The 18,406-nt window shown below is 60.6% G+C and overlaps 1 protein-coding gene across 1 annotated transcript; it reads right to left on the bottom strand.

The window, feature by feature from the left end:
• Nucleotides 1-1,073: 1,073 nt before the first annotated feature.
• On the bottom strand, nt 1,074-15,792 carry PLA2G4F (phospholipase A2 group IVF). The gene is made up of 19 exons (XM_039913859.1): nt 15,651-15,792; nt 15,126-15,262; nt 14,893-15,021; nt 13,967-14,007; nt 13,139-13,181; nt 12,279-12,339; nt 11,454-11,620; nt 10,937-11,050; nt 10,266-10,303; nt 8,170-8,305; nt 7,595-7,731; nt 6,053-6,275; nt 4,742-4,856; nt 3,903-4,040; nt 3,640-3,747; nt 2,962-3,156; nt 2,247-2,413; nt 1,688-1,874; nt 1,074-1,436 (listed from the first exon to the last, which is right to left on the bottom strand). Exons 1-19 carry the CDS (start codon nt 15,790-15,792, stop codon nt 1,129-1,131), a joined length of 2,586 nt encoding a protein of 861 aa, XP_039769793.1. The 3' UTR covers nt 1,074-1,128.
• Between the last annotated feature and the right edge of the window lie 2,614 nt (nt 15,793-18,406).

Genomic DNA, 18,406 nt, shown 5'->3' with positions numbered 1-18,406 from the left:
CATTATTATTATTAACTTCTCTGTGCCTCAGTGACCTCATCTGTAAAATGGGGATTAACTGTGAGCCTCAGTTTACCCTGTATCTACCTCAGCGTTTAGAACGGTGCTCTGCACATAGTAAGCACTTAACAAATACCAACATCATTATTATGTGGGGAAGCCCGGACGGGCCCGAGGGAGGGTCGGGACACAGTCCGTCCCCAGGGGGCCGGGGGAGCGGTGGGTTCCATTAGCAGCTGCCCCCCGCCGCTGGACAGGGCCGGACGCGGGGTTCGGGGGGGTCGTGGGCAGGGGGGAGGGGGCCGGAGAGGAGTCGGGGACCGCGGCTTGCAGCATACTCTGAGCTGTCTCAGCACTTAGGGCCAATTTAGTCATTAGGCCCCGGATGACGGCTCCGCCGAGCCTGTTCTTGGGAGGAGCCCGGGGCCCCGCGAGGCCCAAGGCCGTCAGTGACCACTGCCCGGGCCGGCCCGGGCCGGCCCGGGCCGGCGTTCCGGTGTCCCGGCTCCCGGAGGGCGGGGGGCCCACCCCTAGATTCCCCCTTAGTGAATAACAATCACTATGGTACTTGTTAAGCCCTTACTATGTACCAAGCACTGTTCTAAGAGCTAGGGTACAAGCTAATCAGGTTGGATACAGTCGCTGTCCCCCACGGGGCTTACAGTCTTAATCCCCATATTACAGATGAGGAAACGGAGGCCCAGAGAAGGGTAGTGACTTGCCCCAGGCCACCCAGCAGACGAGTGGCGGAGCCGGGATTAGAACCCAGGTCCTCCTGACTCCCTGGCCGGTGCTCCATCCACTAATCCGGGCCGCCTCCAGGGGTGGGGACTTAGGGGTGGATTCCCCGTGGGAGACCTCACCGTGGGCAGGGAATGCGTCCATTTGTCGTATCATACTCTCCCACGTGCTTCGTACAGAAACCCCCACGTCTGAGGGGCCCAGCAGCCGGGGGGCTCCCTTGGAGAGGAGGAGGCCGGGGCCTCGTGGCGGTGGGGGCGGTGGGGGGGGGGGGTGGCCCAGCCGCGGACCCCTCCCTCCCCGGCCTGGTTCGTGCCGTTTACAATGTCACACGCCACTCGCCCGCCCGGCCCTGCTCCCCGGCAGCCAGGGAGGGCAGTCCCGAGGTCACCCGGCCCTGGGGGTTGCCGGCTCGGGGGCCCGGGGCCCGGCGCCCGTTGCCACCCGGGAGAAGTCCCAGCCCCGGCGGGAGCAGGGGCCGCCGGCCCCTATCCGACCCCGCCTCCGCATCAGGCCTAGTTGCAGGGCTTGCCGCAGGCTCTCGGCGTTGTTCAGCACGTTGTAGCGGCTCAGCGTCACCAGCCGGTCGAAGTCCCTCGGGTCGTAGGTGAAGTTGGTCGTGCCGTACGGGGAGTCCGGGCCCTCGACGGCAAAGTCCCCGAAGGCCTCGTCCTCGGCCGTCTTCCGCTCCGCGCCTGACGCCGGCAACCGTCGCGGGGGGGGGAGGGGGTCGGGGTTAGGCCGTTTCCCACTGTCGCCGGCAGGCCCCGCGACCCCCCGACGGCCAGGGGGAGGGGGTCTCCCCCCCTCATCGCCCTCCGGGAAAGGCCCCGGTCACTTTCCAGGGTACCGGCCTCGTTCAGAGGCCTTGCCAGGGCACCTGGACTGGGGGGGTTTCCCGCTCCCACCCACGCCTCCCGGGTCTCCCCACCCTCGGGCCCCTCACCGGGTGCCCGGAGAGTCCGGAACGTGCGGTTCACGAGGGGGAAGTGCACCACGATGGGGGCGCGGGGGTCGTCGGCCTCGGTGAACATGTAGCACTCCCGGGGCTGGGCCAGGTCCTGGGGGTCCACCTGGATGCGGGGGAAGGGCAACGCCCGCTCCAGGCAGTACTTCTCTGTCAGCCGCAGCACCTGTCGGGGGTGGGGACTCAAGCCAGGGCCCCCCGCCCAACCCCTCACAGCTCGGGGGGCACCGAAGCTGCCGCGGGGGGCGACCCCAGGTCGGTGCCCAGCTCCCTGCCGTCGCTGCGATAACGAGGAAAGCAGCCGCACCCCCGTCAGAGGTCTTGGGCCCAGGCTGACCGGACCCTTTCCCTCCCCTCCCCCCGGAGCTTACGGTCCAGACCGAGGTAGGGGCACCCCCACCGCGGGGGCGTGCGGTCGCCCCAGAGGTCAGTCGGGACTCCGGCCACCCCACCCGGGACCCCAGTGTGGTCAGAGACGACGGGGCCTCGCCTCTCCCGAGGGCCGAGCCGGCCCCCCCCCCCCCCCGATGGACTGCACCTCGAAAGGAGCTTCCCAGGAGTAGTCGAAGGACAGGATGACATCCACGTCCCTCTGGGGCCGCAGCACCAAGGGGAAAGGGGAGTTAATGGCGAAGCCGCCGTCCACCAGGTTCAGACAGTCCATCGTGGGGGTCAGCCGGTTGGGGAAGGTGTCCGGGTGGGAGCCTGCGAGACACGTGAGAGCCCGTCTCAGCTCAGCCCACCTTCGGCGCGGCTTAGCGGAGACAGAAGGATCCCGGGAGGCAGACGGACGTGGGTTCTGATCCCGGCTTTGCCACTCGTCTGCTGTGTGACCCTAGAAAGTCACTTCACTTCTCCGTGCCTCAGTTCCTCATCTGTAAAAGGGGGATTATGGCTGTGAGCCCCACGTGGGACAGGGACCGGGTCCACCCCGATTTGCTTGCGCCCACCCCAGTGCCTAGTACAGTGCCTGACACTCAGTAAGTAGCCCCCACCGCCTCCACTCTCATCCCTTCCCAGAAGCCCCGGGGCAGACCAGGGTCCACCGGCCTCACAACTTTGGAATTATAAAATGGTACCTTCCTTCCTCGCCCTGCTGTGCAATCGGGAGGCAGGTGTTCTGGAGAAGGGGGAGGAAGGTTAGGGTCTAGAACGGGTTCTCGGGAGAGCGGGAAGGGTCTGGAGAAGGAGGGGAGAGAGGCCCCCCCCCCCCGGGGTCCTGGCTCGGCCACTGCAGGTGTCACCTTTGTCACCTTTCCGGATGACAAACTCCTGGCTGGCTAGGTAGTCGCCGTGCAGGCAGAGGCCGCGGGTGAAGTTGAAGCTCTCCCCGGAGGTGACGCGGGAGGTGAAGAAGCCCAGCAGGGCCTGAGAGAAGGGGCCCTGCGGGGTGGACAGCCACGCGTCCAGCCAGGCCGCGTCCTGCAGCCGGAGCCGCTGGCAAGCTCCTGGGAGGGGAGGGGTCAGGGGTCAGCTCCAGCAGGGCCGCAGGGAGAGGGGTCACCCTGGGGGAGAGGGGTTCAGCCTCGGCAGGGTCTGAGGTCGCCCTGGGGGTGGATGGGCCAGTCTAGGTGGGGTCCGAGGAGGAGGGGGGTCGTCTAGACTGTAAGCTCACTGTGGGCGGGGAATGCGTCTACCCATTCTGTTCTCTCGATCTCTCCCAAGCGCTTAGTTTAGCGCTCTGCACAAGGTAAGCGCTCAATAAATACCATTGATCGATCGAGGGTTTCAATCTGGGGGTGGAAGGGCCAGCCTGGGTGGGGTTCAGGGGTGAGGGTCAGCCTGGCGGTGGAGTCCAAGACGGAGGGTTGCCCTGCCTCTCCCCAGGCCCACCGGGGGATCTCTGCAGCTGGATCGGGCCCAAGGTCACCCTCCGCCACGGTCAGCTCTGCCTGTCCTCCCCCGCCCACCGCTCCCCACCCACCACTCACCGATAACGTTGACATTCTCCCTGAAGGAGTCCAGAAAGCTGAGGCCCGAGCCCATCAGCTCCTGGAAGATCTCGTCCAGGCTGGCGGCGAAGGCGCTGGCCCAGATCCCTGCCAGAGAGGAGGGGCGGGGGGAGCCAAAAGGGGGGAAAGACGGGCTCAGCTCACGGCCTGGCTTGGGTTGGGGGGGGTCCCTGCCGAGAGGGCCCACCCCCACGGAGCCGCTCCCGCCTCGGTGCCCCTCACTCCGCAGCCCCTGGGCTCACCCTGCAAGTAGCAGATCCGGGGTTCGGGCAGCCGCCTCATCAGCCGCCCCATGAAGAACTCGGAGCCGAAGAGCTCGGTGCGGACGAAGGCGCCGTACTTGGGGAAGCCCACCTCGTAGGGCGTGAACTCGCACCACTCTGGCAAGGGGGCAGGGGGCCCGGGAGTGGGGCCCGAGGAACCGACGTGTGAGCCGGGGTCGCGTCTCCCACCCCGGGGGCTCCCCCCGCCGGATTCCGCCTTACGATCAATCGATCGTATTTATCGAGCGCTGTGTGCGGAGCGCTGTGCTAAGCGTATTTGGGAGAGTACTATATATCAGAGTTGGTAAACACGTTCCCCGCCCACAAGGGGTTTACTGTCCAGAAGGAGAGACAGGCATTAAAATAAATTAGGAACATAGGTGCTGCGGGGCTGAGGTTGGGGTGTTTAAAGGGTACAGATCCAAGTCGTCTCTCTCTGTTGCCGCATTGTCCATTCCGACCGACTGGTCCAGTGCTCTGCACATAGTAAGCGCTCAATAAATACTATTGAATGAAGTTCAAGTAGGGGAAATGAAGAATCTAAAATCGCTAGATTGCAAGGCGCTTGATGCTTCCTCTCCCGAGCACTTAGACTGTGGGCGCCATGTGGGACGGGGACTGTGTCCAACCTGATGAGCTTGTATCTCCCGCAGAGCTTAGAACATTGCTTGGCACATAATAAGCGCTTAATAAATACAATGACGGTGATAATAATAACAATAATAATAACTCAGCACTCCGTAAACCCCTCTGGTCTTGGTGGGTCCCTCCGGCGCCCGCCCGGCCCCCTGCCCCCCCGTCGTCGGACCCCCGGGCACCTGCGAAGTCTTGGCCGCTCACGTTGGTGCGGACGTTGACCCCAGCGTAGATGGGGAGGGGGTTCTGGCCGTCGCGGAGCGCAGCTTGCTGTTCGGACAGCTTGGCGGGGTTCTCCTGGTTGGGGGCAGAGGCAGGGGGCTCGACCTCCCGGGCCGGGGGGCAGGGGAAGGGTCCCGGTGGCCCCTAACCCCGTGACCTCTCCGGACCTCGGACAGTCATTTCTTTCTTTCTATTAAAGTCTGCCTCCCGCTCTGGACTGTAAGCTCGTTGTGGGCAGGGAACGTGCCTGGTATATCGTTAGGCTGTACTCTCCCAAGCCTTAGACTTGGTTCAGTCGTAATATTGAGCCCTTAATAATAATATTGACGGTATTCGTTAAGCTCTCACCATGTGCCAGGCCCTGTACTAAGCACTGAGGTGGATACCAGCAAATTGGGTTCCCTGGTCCACGTGGGGCTCCCAGTCTCGTTCCCCATTTTACAGATGAGGAAACTGAGGCCCAGAGGAATTAAGGGACTTGCCTAAGGTCACTCAGCAGACAAGTGGCAGAGTCAGGATTAGAACCCACGCCCTTCTGACTCCCAGACCCGGGCTCTATCCACTACACCAGCAGAGCACTGTGAGCCCGTTGTGGGCAGGGATTGTCTCTGTTGCTCAATTGTACTCTCCAAGCGCTTAGTACAGTGCTCTGCACACAGTAAGTGCTCAAAAATACGATTGAATGATACTAAGCACTTGGGAGAGTACAATAATAATAGTAATAATTGTTGAATTTGTTAATAATAATAATGATAGTATTTAAGTGCTTACTCCGTGCCAAGCACTGTTGTAAGTGCTGGAGGAGATACAAGGTAATGAGGTTGTCCCACATGGGGCGCTCAGTCTTAACCCCCATTTTCCAGACGAGGGAACTGAGGCCCAGAGAAGTGAAGCGACTTGCCCCAAGTCACACAGCTGACAAGTGACGGAGCCGGGATTAGAGCCCACGACCTCTGACTCCCAAGCCCGGGCTCCTTCCACTGAGCCACGCAGCTTCTCTAAACGCTTTCTTTGTGCCTGGCACTGTTCTAAGCGCTGGGGTGGCTACCAGCAAATCGGGTTGGACACAGTCCCTGTCCCCCGTGGGGGGGTCACGCTCTTGATAAGAGAGATATTCCCTGCCCACAACAAGCATACAATCTAGAGGGGGGGAGACTGACGTGAATTAAGTAAATTACTCCCTCACCCGGGGCCCCCCACCCGGGCACGTCGACGCCCCCACCCTCTCCCGGGCCCGGCGCTGGGGGAGGGGACCCCGGTGGGCGCCGCACCCCACGGTGCAGGAAATATTCGACCAGGAGAGCCCACAGGTCGATAAAGGAGGGGCTTTGGGCGCCGCCGTCCCGCGCCTGCAGCTCCCGGCTGTAGTAGAGGAGCCTGGCCTTGGACCACATGCCCGCCTTGCTGGCGCACGCGTGGGCCCGCGCTCGGGACGTCTGGGTCTGCAAAGTCAACCGTGACCACGAGGGATCCTCGTAGAGCGTGGACAGGCACCTGTGGAAGGGACACGGGGCATCGCGTGCACCGTCATCCACCCATCCATCCATCCATCCATCCATCCATCCATCCATCCATCCATCCATCCATCCATCCATCCACCCATCCATCCACCCACCCATCCACCCACCCGATCATATTTACTGAGCACTTACTGTGTGCAGAGCACTGTACTAAGCACTTGGAAAGTACAATTCAGCAACAAATAGAGGCAATCCCTGCCCACACGGGGCTTACAGTCTAGAAGGGGGGAGAGAGACATGGAAACAAGTAAACAGGTATCGATAGAAATAAATAGAATTATAGATATATACACATTGAAACAGGTAAACGGGCAGCGTTAGAAATAAATGGAATTGTTTATACACATCAGAACAAGTAAACAGGCGTCAATATGAACAAATAGAATTATAGATATATACATATATACGTAAGTGCTGTCATTCTTTCATTCAGTCGTATTTATTGAGTGCTTACTGTGTGCAGAGCACTGTACTGAGCGTTGGGGAGAATACCACTCCCTTCCATGACACCGCTCCCTCTGCTCTTCCCCCTCTCCCCGCCCCACGGAACTTATATACACATGTATATATCTATGATTTTATGTGTTTATATTGATGCCTGTTTACTTGTAATGACGTCTTTTCCTCCCCTTCCTTCCCCTCTCCCTCAGACTGTGAGCTCACTGTGGGCAGGGATTGTGTTGGGCTTTCCGGCGCTTAGCACAGTGCTCCGCACAGAGTAAGCGCTCAGTGAATACGATTGAATGAATGAATGAACGATAAATAGACGCGCTCCCTGCCCACAACGAGCTGACAGGCCAGAGGGGGAGGCAGACATGAATACTCTCTCAAGTGTTTAGTTCAGTGCTTTGCACACAGTGAGCACTCGGTAAATCTGATTGAATTGAATAGATGAATGCGAAGAAAGAAACGACAGATGTGGACATCAGGGCCGGGGGGCTGGGGAGGGGATGAATAAAGGGAGCCAGTCGGGGCGAGGCAGAAGGGAGTGGGAGAAGAGCAAAGGAGGGAGCTTCCCATGGGCCCCCCAGGCCTAAATCTCACTCCCTCCCCGCCCGGAGCCCAGAAGGAGGGTCTGGGGTCCCACCTGACGTCCGAACTGGAATACCTAGTCGTGCCCAGACGCGGGCCTAGAGCAGAACCCCCTACGACCCCTGAGTCGGGGTGGCTTGCAGTCCCCACGTGGGCGCGGCCGTCCGTCTCCCCCACTGCCCCCGCGTGTACCAAGTAGCCAGGGGGTCCCTCCCCGGCTGGCGTGAGGGGGAACCCCGAAGTCGGCTCCCTGCCACCTACCAGGTGGAGCCCGAGACGCCGCCCACGTAGGTGACCGCGTCCAGCAGGCCCAGGTCCCGCAGGCCGGCCAGGCTGCCGTACAGGGCCGTCATGGCCCGGGTTCCGCCGCCGGAGCCCAGCACGGCCACCACGGGGACCTGGGGGCAGAGGGAGGGGTCGTCGCCAGGCTGGCGGGGGGCAGGAAGCCAGAGAAACCCCAGGGACCGGTGGGGTGGGGGGACAGGGGAGAGACCGTCCTCAGGGCTGGGGGGCTCCGGGTAAGACCACCACCCAGATGGGAAAGAGAAGGGACAGGGTGGGCATGGGTGAGACCATCCTCAGGGTTGGGGGGTGGGGGGCTCTGGGTAAGGCCACCATCCGGTCAGGGGCAGTGGGGTCAGAGAAACCCCAGGACTGTGAGGCTTGGGTGAGGCCAAATCCAGGATGGAGGGGGAGCTTGGGGGGGGGGGGGACCCCCATTAGGGCCGGGCGACAAATGGACCGGCGGAGTAGCCGGGACCCTCAAAAGAGGTCTGGGGTCCCAAGGCCGGGGGGGGGCCGGGTGTCGGGAGGAGCGGGGAAGCCCCTCCTCCTACCTCCTCTTTGTGGGGGGCGGAACTCAGCCCCAGGACCCCCTGCAGGGCCCGCCGCACCCCCTCTTTCCTCTTCTGCAGAAACTCCCGCTCCTCGTCGCACAGGTCCAAGTCGAGACGCACGTCGAGGTCCCCGGAGCTACCCAAGGGGTGAGGGAGAGAAAACGGTGGGACTCTTTGCGCCCCTCGCCCAGGACGGGCACGCTGCCCACCCGGCCACCGCCTCTTCCCCGGGAGCATCGCCCACCCCACCTCCTCTCCAGGGGCAGACAAGCTTTTCATGCCTCACGGTTCTGTGGATTTATTTGACATTAATTTCCTTATCCTCCTCTATCGATGGTATTTATGGAGCGCCTGCTGTGTGCGGAACACTGTGCTTTTTTATGCTGTTCGTTAAGCGCTTATCATGTGCCGGTCGATCGAATTTATTAAGCCCTTACTGGGTGCAGAGACCTGTATTAAGCACTTGGAGGACCACAATTTTTTTTTTTTTATTTTAATGGTGTTTAAGCGCTTACAATGTGCCAGGCCCCGTACTAAGCTCTGGGGTAGATAGAAGCTCATTCATTCGTTCATTCAATCGTATTTATTGAGCGCTTACGGGGTGCAGAGCTCCGCACTAAGCGCTTGGAATGTAAGGTTGGATGCGGTCCATGTCCTGTATGGGACTCCCACTCTTAATCCCCATTTTATAGGTGAGGGGACTGAGGCCCAGAGAAATGACTTGCCTAAGCTGACACAGCTGACACGTGGTGGAGCTGGATTGGAACCCAGGTCCTTCTGGCTCCCAGGCCCGGGCTCTTTCCACTTGGCCATGACGTCGTACTCCTTGGGAGAGCACCGGACAACAGAGTTGGCAGACACCATCTCTGCCCACAAGGAGCTTTCAACCTTTCAAGGGCAGGCAGACGTTAAAATAAATTGGAGACGGGGGCGACACCCGTCACTCGTCTCCCTTCTTTTAACCACTGTATCATTTAATAGGCATTTATGTCCAAATTAGTAGATTGGAAGCTCCACGGGGCAGCACGTCTTTCAGTGGGAAGAGCCCAGGCCGGGGAGTCAGCGGATGTGGGTTCTAATCCCGGCTCCGCCACTTGTCCGCTGTGAGACCTTGGGAGAGTCGCTTCCCTTCTCTGGGCCTCACCTGCCTCATCTGTAACATGGGGATGAAGCCTGTGAGCCCCACGTGGGGCAACCTGATGACCTGGCATCTACCCCAGCGTTTAGAACAGTGCTCGGTACATAGTAAGCGTTTCACAAATACCATAATAATAATTGCTATTATGATTATGACTATTACTGGTCTTTAAAGTGGACCTTAGATTACAGTCCTCTAGACCGTAAACTCATTGTGGGCAGGGAATGTGACTGTTTATTACTATCATTATTAATCATATTAATAATAACAATAAAGGAGAAGCAGCACGGCTCAGTGGAAAGAGCCCGGGCTTGGGAGGCAGAGGTCATGGGTTCAAATTCCGGCTCTGCCACTTGTCAGCTGCGTGACCGTGGGCGAGTCACTTCACTTCTCTGGGCCTCAGTTACCTCATCTGTAAAATGGGGATTAACTGTGATCCTCACGTGGGACCACCTGATGACCCCGTATCTATCCCCAGCGCTGAAAACGGTGCTCTGCACATAGTAAGCGCTTAACAGATACCAACATTATTAATAGAGACATTCCCCTGTTGAGCACTTACTACGTGCCAGGCCCTGTAATAAGCACTGGGGAAGTTACCAGTTTAACCGGGCTGGACACGGTCCCTGGCCCACACGGGGCTCACACTCTTCATCCCCATTTTACAGATGAGCTAACTGAGGCCCAGAGACGTAAAGTGACTCGTCTAAGGACACAGAGCAGACAAGCGGCAGAAGCCTAGAGTCTGTCTCTATTGTGTGCTCCCAAGCGTTCAGTACAGCGCTCTGCCCGCGGTAAGCGCTCATTAAATGTGATCGACCGATGGACAGTTGGACACCCACCTGCGTACGCCCGGACATGGACGGGGTGGAGGGAAAACTAGGGTGCGTCCGCAGGGGGAAGGTCGGGGTTGGGGTGGCTGAAGCCACCCCGAGTCTCTCCCCCATAGCTGCCTCACCTCATTTCAGTTTTCACGCGCACGTCCAGCTCCTGACCCTAGAAGGGGGCAAACGGGCCGGGTGAAGGAGCAGGAAGGCTGGGGAGACCCCCCTGAAGTCTCTGTTCTTTCTCTCCTCCGGGCCCAGCTCCCAGGCTCAACCGTACAGGACAACCCGACACCCTCCCAGCCAGCCAGCCAATCGTACGTACTGAGCCCTTACTGTGTGCGGAGCACTGTACTGAGCGCTTGGGAGGGTACGCTATAATAACAGACACATCCCCTGCCCACAGTGAGCTTACAGTCCAGAGGGGGACCCGGTCACCCGACGCCCACGCTCTGCCGTCCTCCACCCACTCCCCACCCCCATTTCTCCAGCCGGTCAACCCGTCTATTATTTTTCCCTCGCCGTCTGACCATCAGTTTAGCTCCGGGCAACTCAGACGTTGCCGCCGTGCCTGTGCCAAGCTCCCCCGATACCGCGCCAGGGAGCGTGCCCGTCCGCCCCCATCCCGGAGCCCCACCTCTCCCGGGGACACTGACCGTTTCACGCTCCTCCTCCCTCCCCGCCTACGACCTTCGTCTCGGCTCCGGGCACCTCGGACGTTGCCGCTGTGCCCTGTGCCGAGCCCCCCCCCCCCCCCAAACCGTGCCCAAAAAAGCGCCCGTCCGCCCCCAACCCCGAGCCGTACCTCTCCCAGAGACACCGACTGTCTCACGTCCCGGCCCAAGGGTAGCGAGGACAGGGGGATGGCCCCCCGGCCCGGGACGCTGGTCTCCGACTCCACCTCGGGGCTCGGTCCACTCTGGGGGGAGGAAGGAAATGTCAGGGAAGCTTTATTAAGCACTCACCATGTGCCGCGCACTGTATTGAGCGCCCGGGAGAGTACACCACAACAGAATTAGCAGACACGCTCCCTGCCCGTACGGAGGAACCGTTGACTGACTGATCGACTGAACCTCTCCTCATTCGTTCATTCGATCCTTTCTATTGAGCACTTACTACGTGCAAAACACTGTACTAAGCGCTTGGGAGAGTACAACAGTAAACGGACACATTCCCTGCTGAACCCCAGCTGGAACTCAACCTGGATCTCAAGCGCTCACTACAGCGTCCCGCACGCATTCATTCATTCAGTCAATAGTATTTATCGAGCGCTTACTATGCGCAGAGCAATCCATACCACTGAATGGACGAAGCTCCCTCACCTGCAGGACGGTGCGGGTCTCCCGGAGCTCCAGCCCCAGCTCCGACCTCAGCTCCGCGTCCACGTGGAAGGTGAAGGCAGCCGGCGGGGGGCTCCGCCCAGGGGGTTGGGGCAAGAGGAGAGGCTTCTCGTAGGCCCCGGGCACCCCCACCTTCACCTGCCGGTCCCCTGGGAGCGGAAGGACGGACGCTCGATCCACTATCCCTTCACTAGTCAGTCAACTGTACCGACTGAGCGCTTACAGTACCGAGCACCAGGGAGAGAAGAGCATAATAATACAAAGGGCGCCTTCCCTGTCCGCAAGGAGCTTACGGTCTAGAGGGGAATGTGATGCCCACGACGTGCCTATTCCGGTCGGTCGACCAAAAATAAACGATAGCGGAGGAAGGAATGGAGCACGAAGTGACCCGGGAATGGTTGGGAGGGCTTAGGTGGGAGTACGGACACGCCGCCGGGCTCAGGCCTCGTCTCCCCTCCCTGCTTCACCGGGGCGGCGGCCGGGGCCGCGGCTGGCGTGGGAACGGGGCTGGGTGGCAAAGAGAAAGGACCGAGGGCAAGAGCGAGAGGTGGGAACAGCTGCCGGCGAGTGGGGAAGGGGCAGGACCCGGATGGGGAGGGCAGCCGGGGGGAGGCCGAGCCTTCGGTGGAGGGGAGGGTTAGGGCGGGCACGGGGCAGCCTTTCCCCGGGCGGGACGGCAGAGTCTGACCCCGCTGCAGCCTCGGCCAGAGCCCGGAAAGGGGCTCGGGGGGGGTGTCCAGCGAGGAGCGGGGGCGCTGTAGGAGACCCTCCTGGCAGAAGCGGGACCCGGGAGGGGGCTGGACTCACGGTGCAGGGGGGACGCTGCCCCTCCGCTCACGGTGCCGTGGACCCTCAGGCAGGGCCGGGCCTGAGGGAGAGAAGAGATCCAGGACCTTAAAACCGCCAGCTAATAATAACGGAGAAGCGCTGGCCTGGTGGACGGAGCGTGGGCCTGGGAGGCAGAAGGACCCGGGTTCTAATCACGGCTCCGCCACTTGTCTGCAGTGTGACCTTGGGCAAGTCGCTTCTCTGTGCCTCAGTTCTCTAAAATGGGGATTTTATGAGGGGCAGGGACTGTGTCCAGCCTGATTAGCTGGCACCTACCCCGGCACATAGAAGAGCGCCTGGCACGTAGTAAGTGCTTAGCAGATTCCACAGTTATTATTATTATTATAAAAAATAACGGTGATCCCGGTGACGATGACGGTGTTTCTAAGTGCTGCCTCTTTTCTAAGCGTTGTACTAAAACGATCTGATTAGACACAATCCCTTTCCCAGACAGGACTCGAGAGGGAGGGAGAGCAGGTATCTTATTTACCCATTCTCCCGACAGAGAAATGGAGGCACAGGCAGGCGAAGTGACTCGTCCAAGGTCTCACGGCAGACCGGTGGCCGAGACCAGAACCCCGGTCCCCCGACTCCCTCGCTCTTTCCGCTAGGCCGCCCCGCCGAAGCCCCACGTAGCTGAACCGCCCCCTACCCCTCGAGGACTGGTCGCACACCCCCAATTCCGCCTCAGCGCTCAGTACGGAGCCCGGCACATAGTAAGCGCTTATCGAACACCACACCACACGCTCTGGAGCTCTAGGGAGGGCTGCCCAGAAACCAGCCCCGTGCCGGTCCCCAACCTGTCCGCCCCTCGCCCCCCCGGCCCTGCCCTTACTCACCACCAGGACCCCGTTGGTGACGACCGGGGAGGGGGGCATCTTGCTGTGAAGGACAAAGCAGTCGGTCGGTCGATGGTATTTATCGAGCGCTTCCTGTGTCCAGAGCACTGTACTAAGCGGTCGGGCAATTTAACCGGGACGGACAGAATACAACCGGAATGGACACCGGCCCGGGCCCGCAGAGGGCTCACGATCCAAAGGATTGATTAAAACCGAGGCCGGGAGAAGTGAAGTGACTTGCATCTATGTACAGACTTACGTCATAAATGATTTATTTTTATTAAGGCCTGTCTCCCCCCGGACTGTAAGGTCGTGACGGGCAGGGAACGCGTCTACCTACTCTGCTGCCTTGTACGGCAAGCGCTCAGTACGGGGCTCTGCACGCGGTAAGGGCTCAATCAATACCTCCGTTGATGATGTCGATCATTCAGTCGACCGTGTTTTTTGAGCACTTACCGTGTGCAGAGCACCGTATTAAGTGCCGGGAATGTACAATTGGGCAACAGAGAGAGATCATCCCTGCCCAACGACGGGCTCACGGTCTAGAAGCGGGGAGACAGACGACAGAACGAAACGAGCGACGACTTGCCCAAGATTCACGGCAGGCAAGTGGCGGCGCCCGGATTAGAACCCAAATCTCCCGACTCCAGGTCCTTCGGGGTCAGGGTTAAGCGGGCCGGAGCTTGCCGGTGGAAGGGCAGAACTGGTCGGGCGCCTCCGGCACCCAGGTTGCAGTCGCCCCTCCCCGGGGTGGCAACTGGGGCCGCCTCTTTTCCGGGGGGGGGGGGGTCACCCGGTCCCCGCCACCGGGCCGAGCCCCCGCCTCACCTCTTCTCCAGGGAGAGCTCCACCTCCAACTCCTGGGAGTCCTGCGGAGGGAGGGAGTGATCGATTAATCTGACGGACGTGCTGGGTGCCCACTGAGAGCCGGGGACTGTACTGGGCGCGTGGGAATAGACGACAGAAGAAGCCACGGTCCCGCCCCTGAGGGCTTTTCGGTCCCAAGGACGTGTCCAGCCTGCACTATCTAATATTAATGATAATCTTGGGGTCTGGAAAGCGCTTACTCTGGGCCGGGCACTGTACTGAGCGCTGATCTCCTCCGGCCCTCAACCCGCAGGTCTGGAGACGCCCGGCTTCCCGTGAGGAAGATGGAATCCCGTATCTACCATCTCTGCTGTACTGCACTCTCCCAAGCGCTCAGTAGAGCGCTCTGCATTCATTCAGTCGTATCGATGGAGCGCTTACTGGGTGCAGAGCACTGTACTAAGCGCCTGGGCGGGTACGCTCTAACAATAAGCACACAGTGAGTGCTCAATCAATGCCACTCCAGTCTGCGTCACCCTGATTTGCTCCCTATACTCACCTCTCCCTCGGGCCCACAGCACTTGCGTTCGAATCCGTCATTTATTTATTTACCTTTAGGTCCGTCATCCCCTCCGGGCTGTAGGCTCGCTGTGGGCAGGGAGTGCGGCAACCAACTCCGCTGCGTTGAGTCTCCCAAGCGCTTATTTCAGTGCTCCGCACATAGTAAGCGCTTAATAAACACGATCGACTGACCGCATTTCCCCCGAGCCCAGGTTGATGTCATCACAGTAATTAGTATCATGGTATCTGTCGGGCACTTACTGTGCGCCGGGCACCGTCCCAAGCGCCGGCGAAGGGGCAGTTTCCCCAAGACGCGGGGCCATCGCCCCTTCAAGGCCGCCCGGGGCCCAAGGTGTCGCCCCCGGCCCACCCCCGGCCCGGCTCACCGAGGGGCTGAGCCGGAAGGTGTGTCTGAGGACCCGACCGGGCCTCAGCCCCCCGAGATCGAAGACGAGGGAGGAGAGATGGTCGCTCAGGAGGACGTCCTTGTCGAACAGGCGCAGCTCCAGGACGTTCTGAGCGGCGAGTCCGGGGGAGGGAAGAGTGACGGGAATTGGGGCCCCGGGTTCGGAGACCCCCAGCGCTCCCAGCGCCCTCCCAGCCCTCCCCCCGGCCCAACCTTCACGGCCCCGTGGATCCGGTAGAGGAAGGTCTCGTCCCACGTGGGGTGGCTGCAATTTGGGATCACCCGCGTGCGGGCCGGCAGCGAGGAGGCGGTGGGCAGTCGGAGCTCCACGTAGCAGTCGGCCTCCGACACTGCGGGCGGGGGGACCGGACGTCCGGTGGGAGGGGGTCTCCCGGAATGGGGGGGCTGTGACTCGCCCGGGATAGCGGGGTGGGGGCGGGACCAGGAAGGGACGGGGAGGACACCGCCCCGTCTCCCTCCCAACCTCCGCCCCGAAGCGGACGGGCCTGGGAGAAGGCCCCGGCCGGGGGGAGCCAGTAGGCAGCGATCTTGGAGAAAACGGGGCCTGGGCTTCAGTTAGTATTTACCGAGCGCTTACCGTGCGCAGAGCACTGTTCTAAGCGCTGGGGAGGGCTTAGATACATTCCCCGCCCACAGCGGGCTTACAGTCTAGAGCGGGAGGAGCCCAGGGTACCCGAGAGGGAGGAGGGGGTCCGGGGGGAAGGTCTCAGGACTCACGCAGATCGGTTCCCTTGATGTTTCGGGCCCCCAGAACCTTCACGCGCAGGTCATGGTACGGATGAGTCTCTCGCTGCAACGGGAGGGCGGGACGAGACCCCCGCAGTGAGCTCACCCCGGCCCCTTCCCCAGGCCGGGGCATCGGGATTACGGGCCCGGGCCCTCCACTCCATGCCCGGAGCACCCTCTGGCCCAGACTGGGCCCCACTGGGCAGTACTCTCTCCCCCCGGACCCATCTGACTCCCGGCGAGTCCGGGATGAGTGGGGGGCCGCAGCCAAGGCCCCCCTCCCGGTCCGGACACCCGTCGGAGGAGCCGCCGCGGGGCCGGGCCCGGTGGCCACCCCAAGGGGAGGAGGCAGGGCCCGCCGACGGGGAATGGGGAAAGCGGGGCGAAAGGGAGAGCCGCGTCAGGTGTGTCTCAACACCCTGCCCTCCCTCGGGCGGGGGCAGAGGCGGGGCAGGGACGGGGGCAACGACGGAGACGGAGGCAGAGCAGAGGTGGAGCGGAACGGAGGCGGAAAGGCGGAGCAGAGGGGAAAGAATGGGATTCCCCAACTCGTCCCCAACCACCGCCCGCGCGTCCAGCAGCCGTGCCCGCTCCGACCGGTCAGTCAAGCCCGAAGGGCGCTCCCGAGTGCCCGGGGGAGCCGGGATCGAGTCGCTCCCGGGCCGGAGGGGCCGGGCGCGGGACGGGATGGGGTGGACGAGGGCCCGGGGGTGTCGTGAGACCCCCCGCCCCGGGCTTCAAGACCCCCGGAGCTAAGCCTCGGTCTCCCCCACTCCGACCCAATCCTCCCGCAGCCTCCCCGCCCTCGACCCCGCTGCCCAGGGGTCGGTGCCCACCCGCCGGGGCTGGTCCGGGGGGGCGGGGTGGGTGGACCCCGCCGGCCCCTTTACCCGCGGGCGGCCGAGGCCGGGCCGGCTCCTGTCCCTCCTCTGGAAGAGGCCGGCGGCCAGGAGGGGCAGGCCGGTGGCGACCAGCCTCCGGGGCAGCGCTGCCCCCGGCATCGTCGGCGCCGCTCGATGCCCGGAGAGGAGGAGGAGGAGGAGGAGGAGGAGGAGGAGGAGGAGGAGGAGGAGGGTGATTTTGGGGCGCCGCGCCGGGACAGGTGAGGGGCGGGGCGGGGGCCGATTGGCCGGCCAGCCAGGTGAGGCTGGACCCACCGACCGCTTTACCGCCGAAACCCCGCTCACTCAGTCAGTCCTATTTATTGAGCGCTTCCTAGGTGCAGAGCACTGGACTGAGCGCCTGGAATGGACAATTGGGCGATAGAGAGAGACCATCCCTGCCCAGTGACGGGCTCACCGTCTAAACGGGGGCTCACACTCCCCTCGCGCTCTCTCTTTTTCTTTCCTCTCTTTCATCTCTCTCCCCTTTCTTCTTTTCTCTCTTTTTCTTTACTCTCTTTCTCCTCTTTCCTTTTCTTTCTCTACTCTTTCTCTTCTTTTGTCTTCTCTTTTTTCTCCGTCTCTCCTCTCTTCTCTCTCTTTACTTTTGTCTCCTCTCCTCTCTCTCTCCACTCTTTTTCTTGTCCTTTTTTCTCCTCTCTTTTCTCTCTGTCTTTGTCTTTTGTCTTTTTTCTCCTCTATTCGCTGTTTCTTTCTCCTCTCTCTTTTCCTTTTGTCTTTTTCTCCTCTCTTTTCTCTCTCTCCTCTCTTTCTCTCTTTTTCTTTTATCTTTTTTCTCCTCTTTTCTCTCTCTCTTTCTCCTCGCTCTCTTTTTTTGTCTTTTTTCTCCTCTCTTTTCGCTGCCTCTCTTTCTCTCTTTTCTTTTGCCTTTTTGTCCTTTTTCTTTTCTTTTTTCTCCTCTTTTCTGTCTCTCTCCTATCCTTCTCTCTCTTTTTCTTTTGTCTTTTTTCTCCTTTCTTTTCGCTCTTTCTCTTTTTCTTTTGCCTTTATCCTCTCTTTTCTGTCGCTTTCTCTTCTTTTTTTCTCCTCTTGCTTTCTCTTATCTTTCTCTTTTGTCTTTTTTCTCCTTTCTTCTTTCTCTCGTCTCTCTTTTTCTTTTCTGTGTCTTTCTCCCTGTCACTTTCTATCTTTCTCTTTTGTGTCTCTTTCCCCTCTTTTTTCTTTCTTTTCTGTCTCTTTCTCCTCTCTCTCTCTCTCTCTCCCTCCTCCTCCTTCCCCACCCGAGGCGGGCTAAAGCCGGTTCTGTGACCCCGGCCCAGGCCGAGCCAGGCAGGGGCGTGGGTCCCCCCCTCATCTCCGTTGGCACAAGCCCGGTTCCCCCCAACCCGCTCCACCTCCCCAGGCAGAAGAGGAGTCCGGACTGGACCGGGCCGGGCTCACCCCAGCCAGATCCCGCAGCTGCTGCCCCCTCTGAGCCCGTCCACTCATCCCCTAAACACCCCGGACCCCCAGACGAGAAGCTGCAAGGCCTGGTGTAGGAGCCCGGGCCTGGGAGTCAGAAAGACCTGACTTCCAATTCCACCTCTGTCCCCTCTCTGCTCTGTGACCTCAGCTAACTCACTTCACTTCTCTGGGCCTCGGTTCCCCTATCTGTAAAATGATCCCCGTGTGGGACGGGGATTTTGTCCAACCTGATTAGCTGGTATCTACCCCGGTGCTTACTAACGATAATAATATGGTATTTGTTAAGTGCTTACTCTATGCCAGAGACTGTACCAGGTATGTTATGAACACTATTTTTTGCCACCCAGAAACCCCGGGATAGGAGTTCCGGCTTTCAGCCATACCAAGGATTTATTAGGGGTCAAGCGCCGAATTTAACACTGGGGCAAAAGCGAGATTTAT

Source organism: Ornithorhynchus anatinus, chromosome 13, assembly GCF_004115215.2.
Source record: "Ornithorhynchus anatinus isolate Pmale09 chromosome 13, mOrnAna1.pri.v4, whole genome shotgun sequence".
NCBI lineage: Eukaryota > Metazoa > Chordata > Mammalia > Monotremata > Ornithorhynchidae > Ornithorhynchus > Ornithorhynchus anatinus.
Note: the sequence above shows the minus strand (reverse complement) of the source record. Positions and strands in the feature narration are given on the sequence as shown.

What these genes read in the sequence shown, in the direction of transcription:
- PLA2G4F (XM_039913859.1), bottom strand. Translation starts at nt 15,792, where the DNA reads ATGCCCCGGCCTGGGGAAGGGGCCGGGGTGAGCTCACTGCGGGGGTCT. An exon ending in CATCAAGGGAACCGATCTGC is followed by an intron (nt 15,263 to 15,650) that starts GTGAGTCCTGAG and finishes CCCCGCCCGCAG; the next exon opens with TGTCGGAGGCCGACTGCTAC. An exon ending in AGTCGGTGTCTCTGGGAGAG is followed by an intron (nt 10,304 to 10,936) that starts GTACGGCTCGGG and finishes GCCCCCTTCTAG; the next exon opens with GGTCAGGAGCTGGACGTGCG.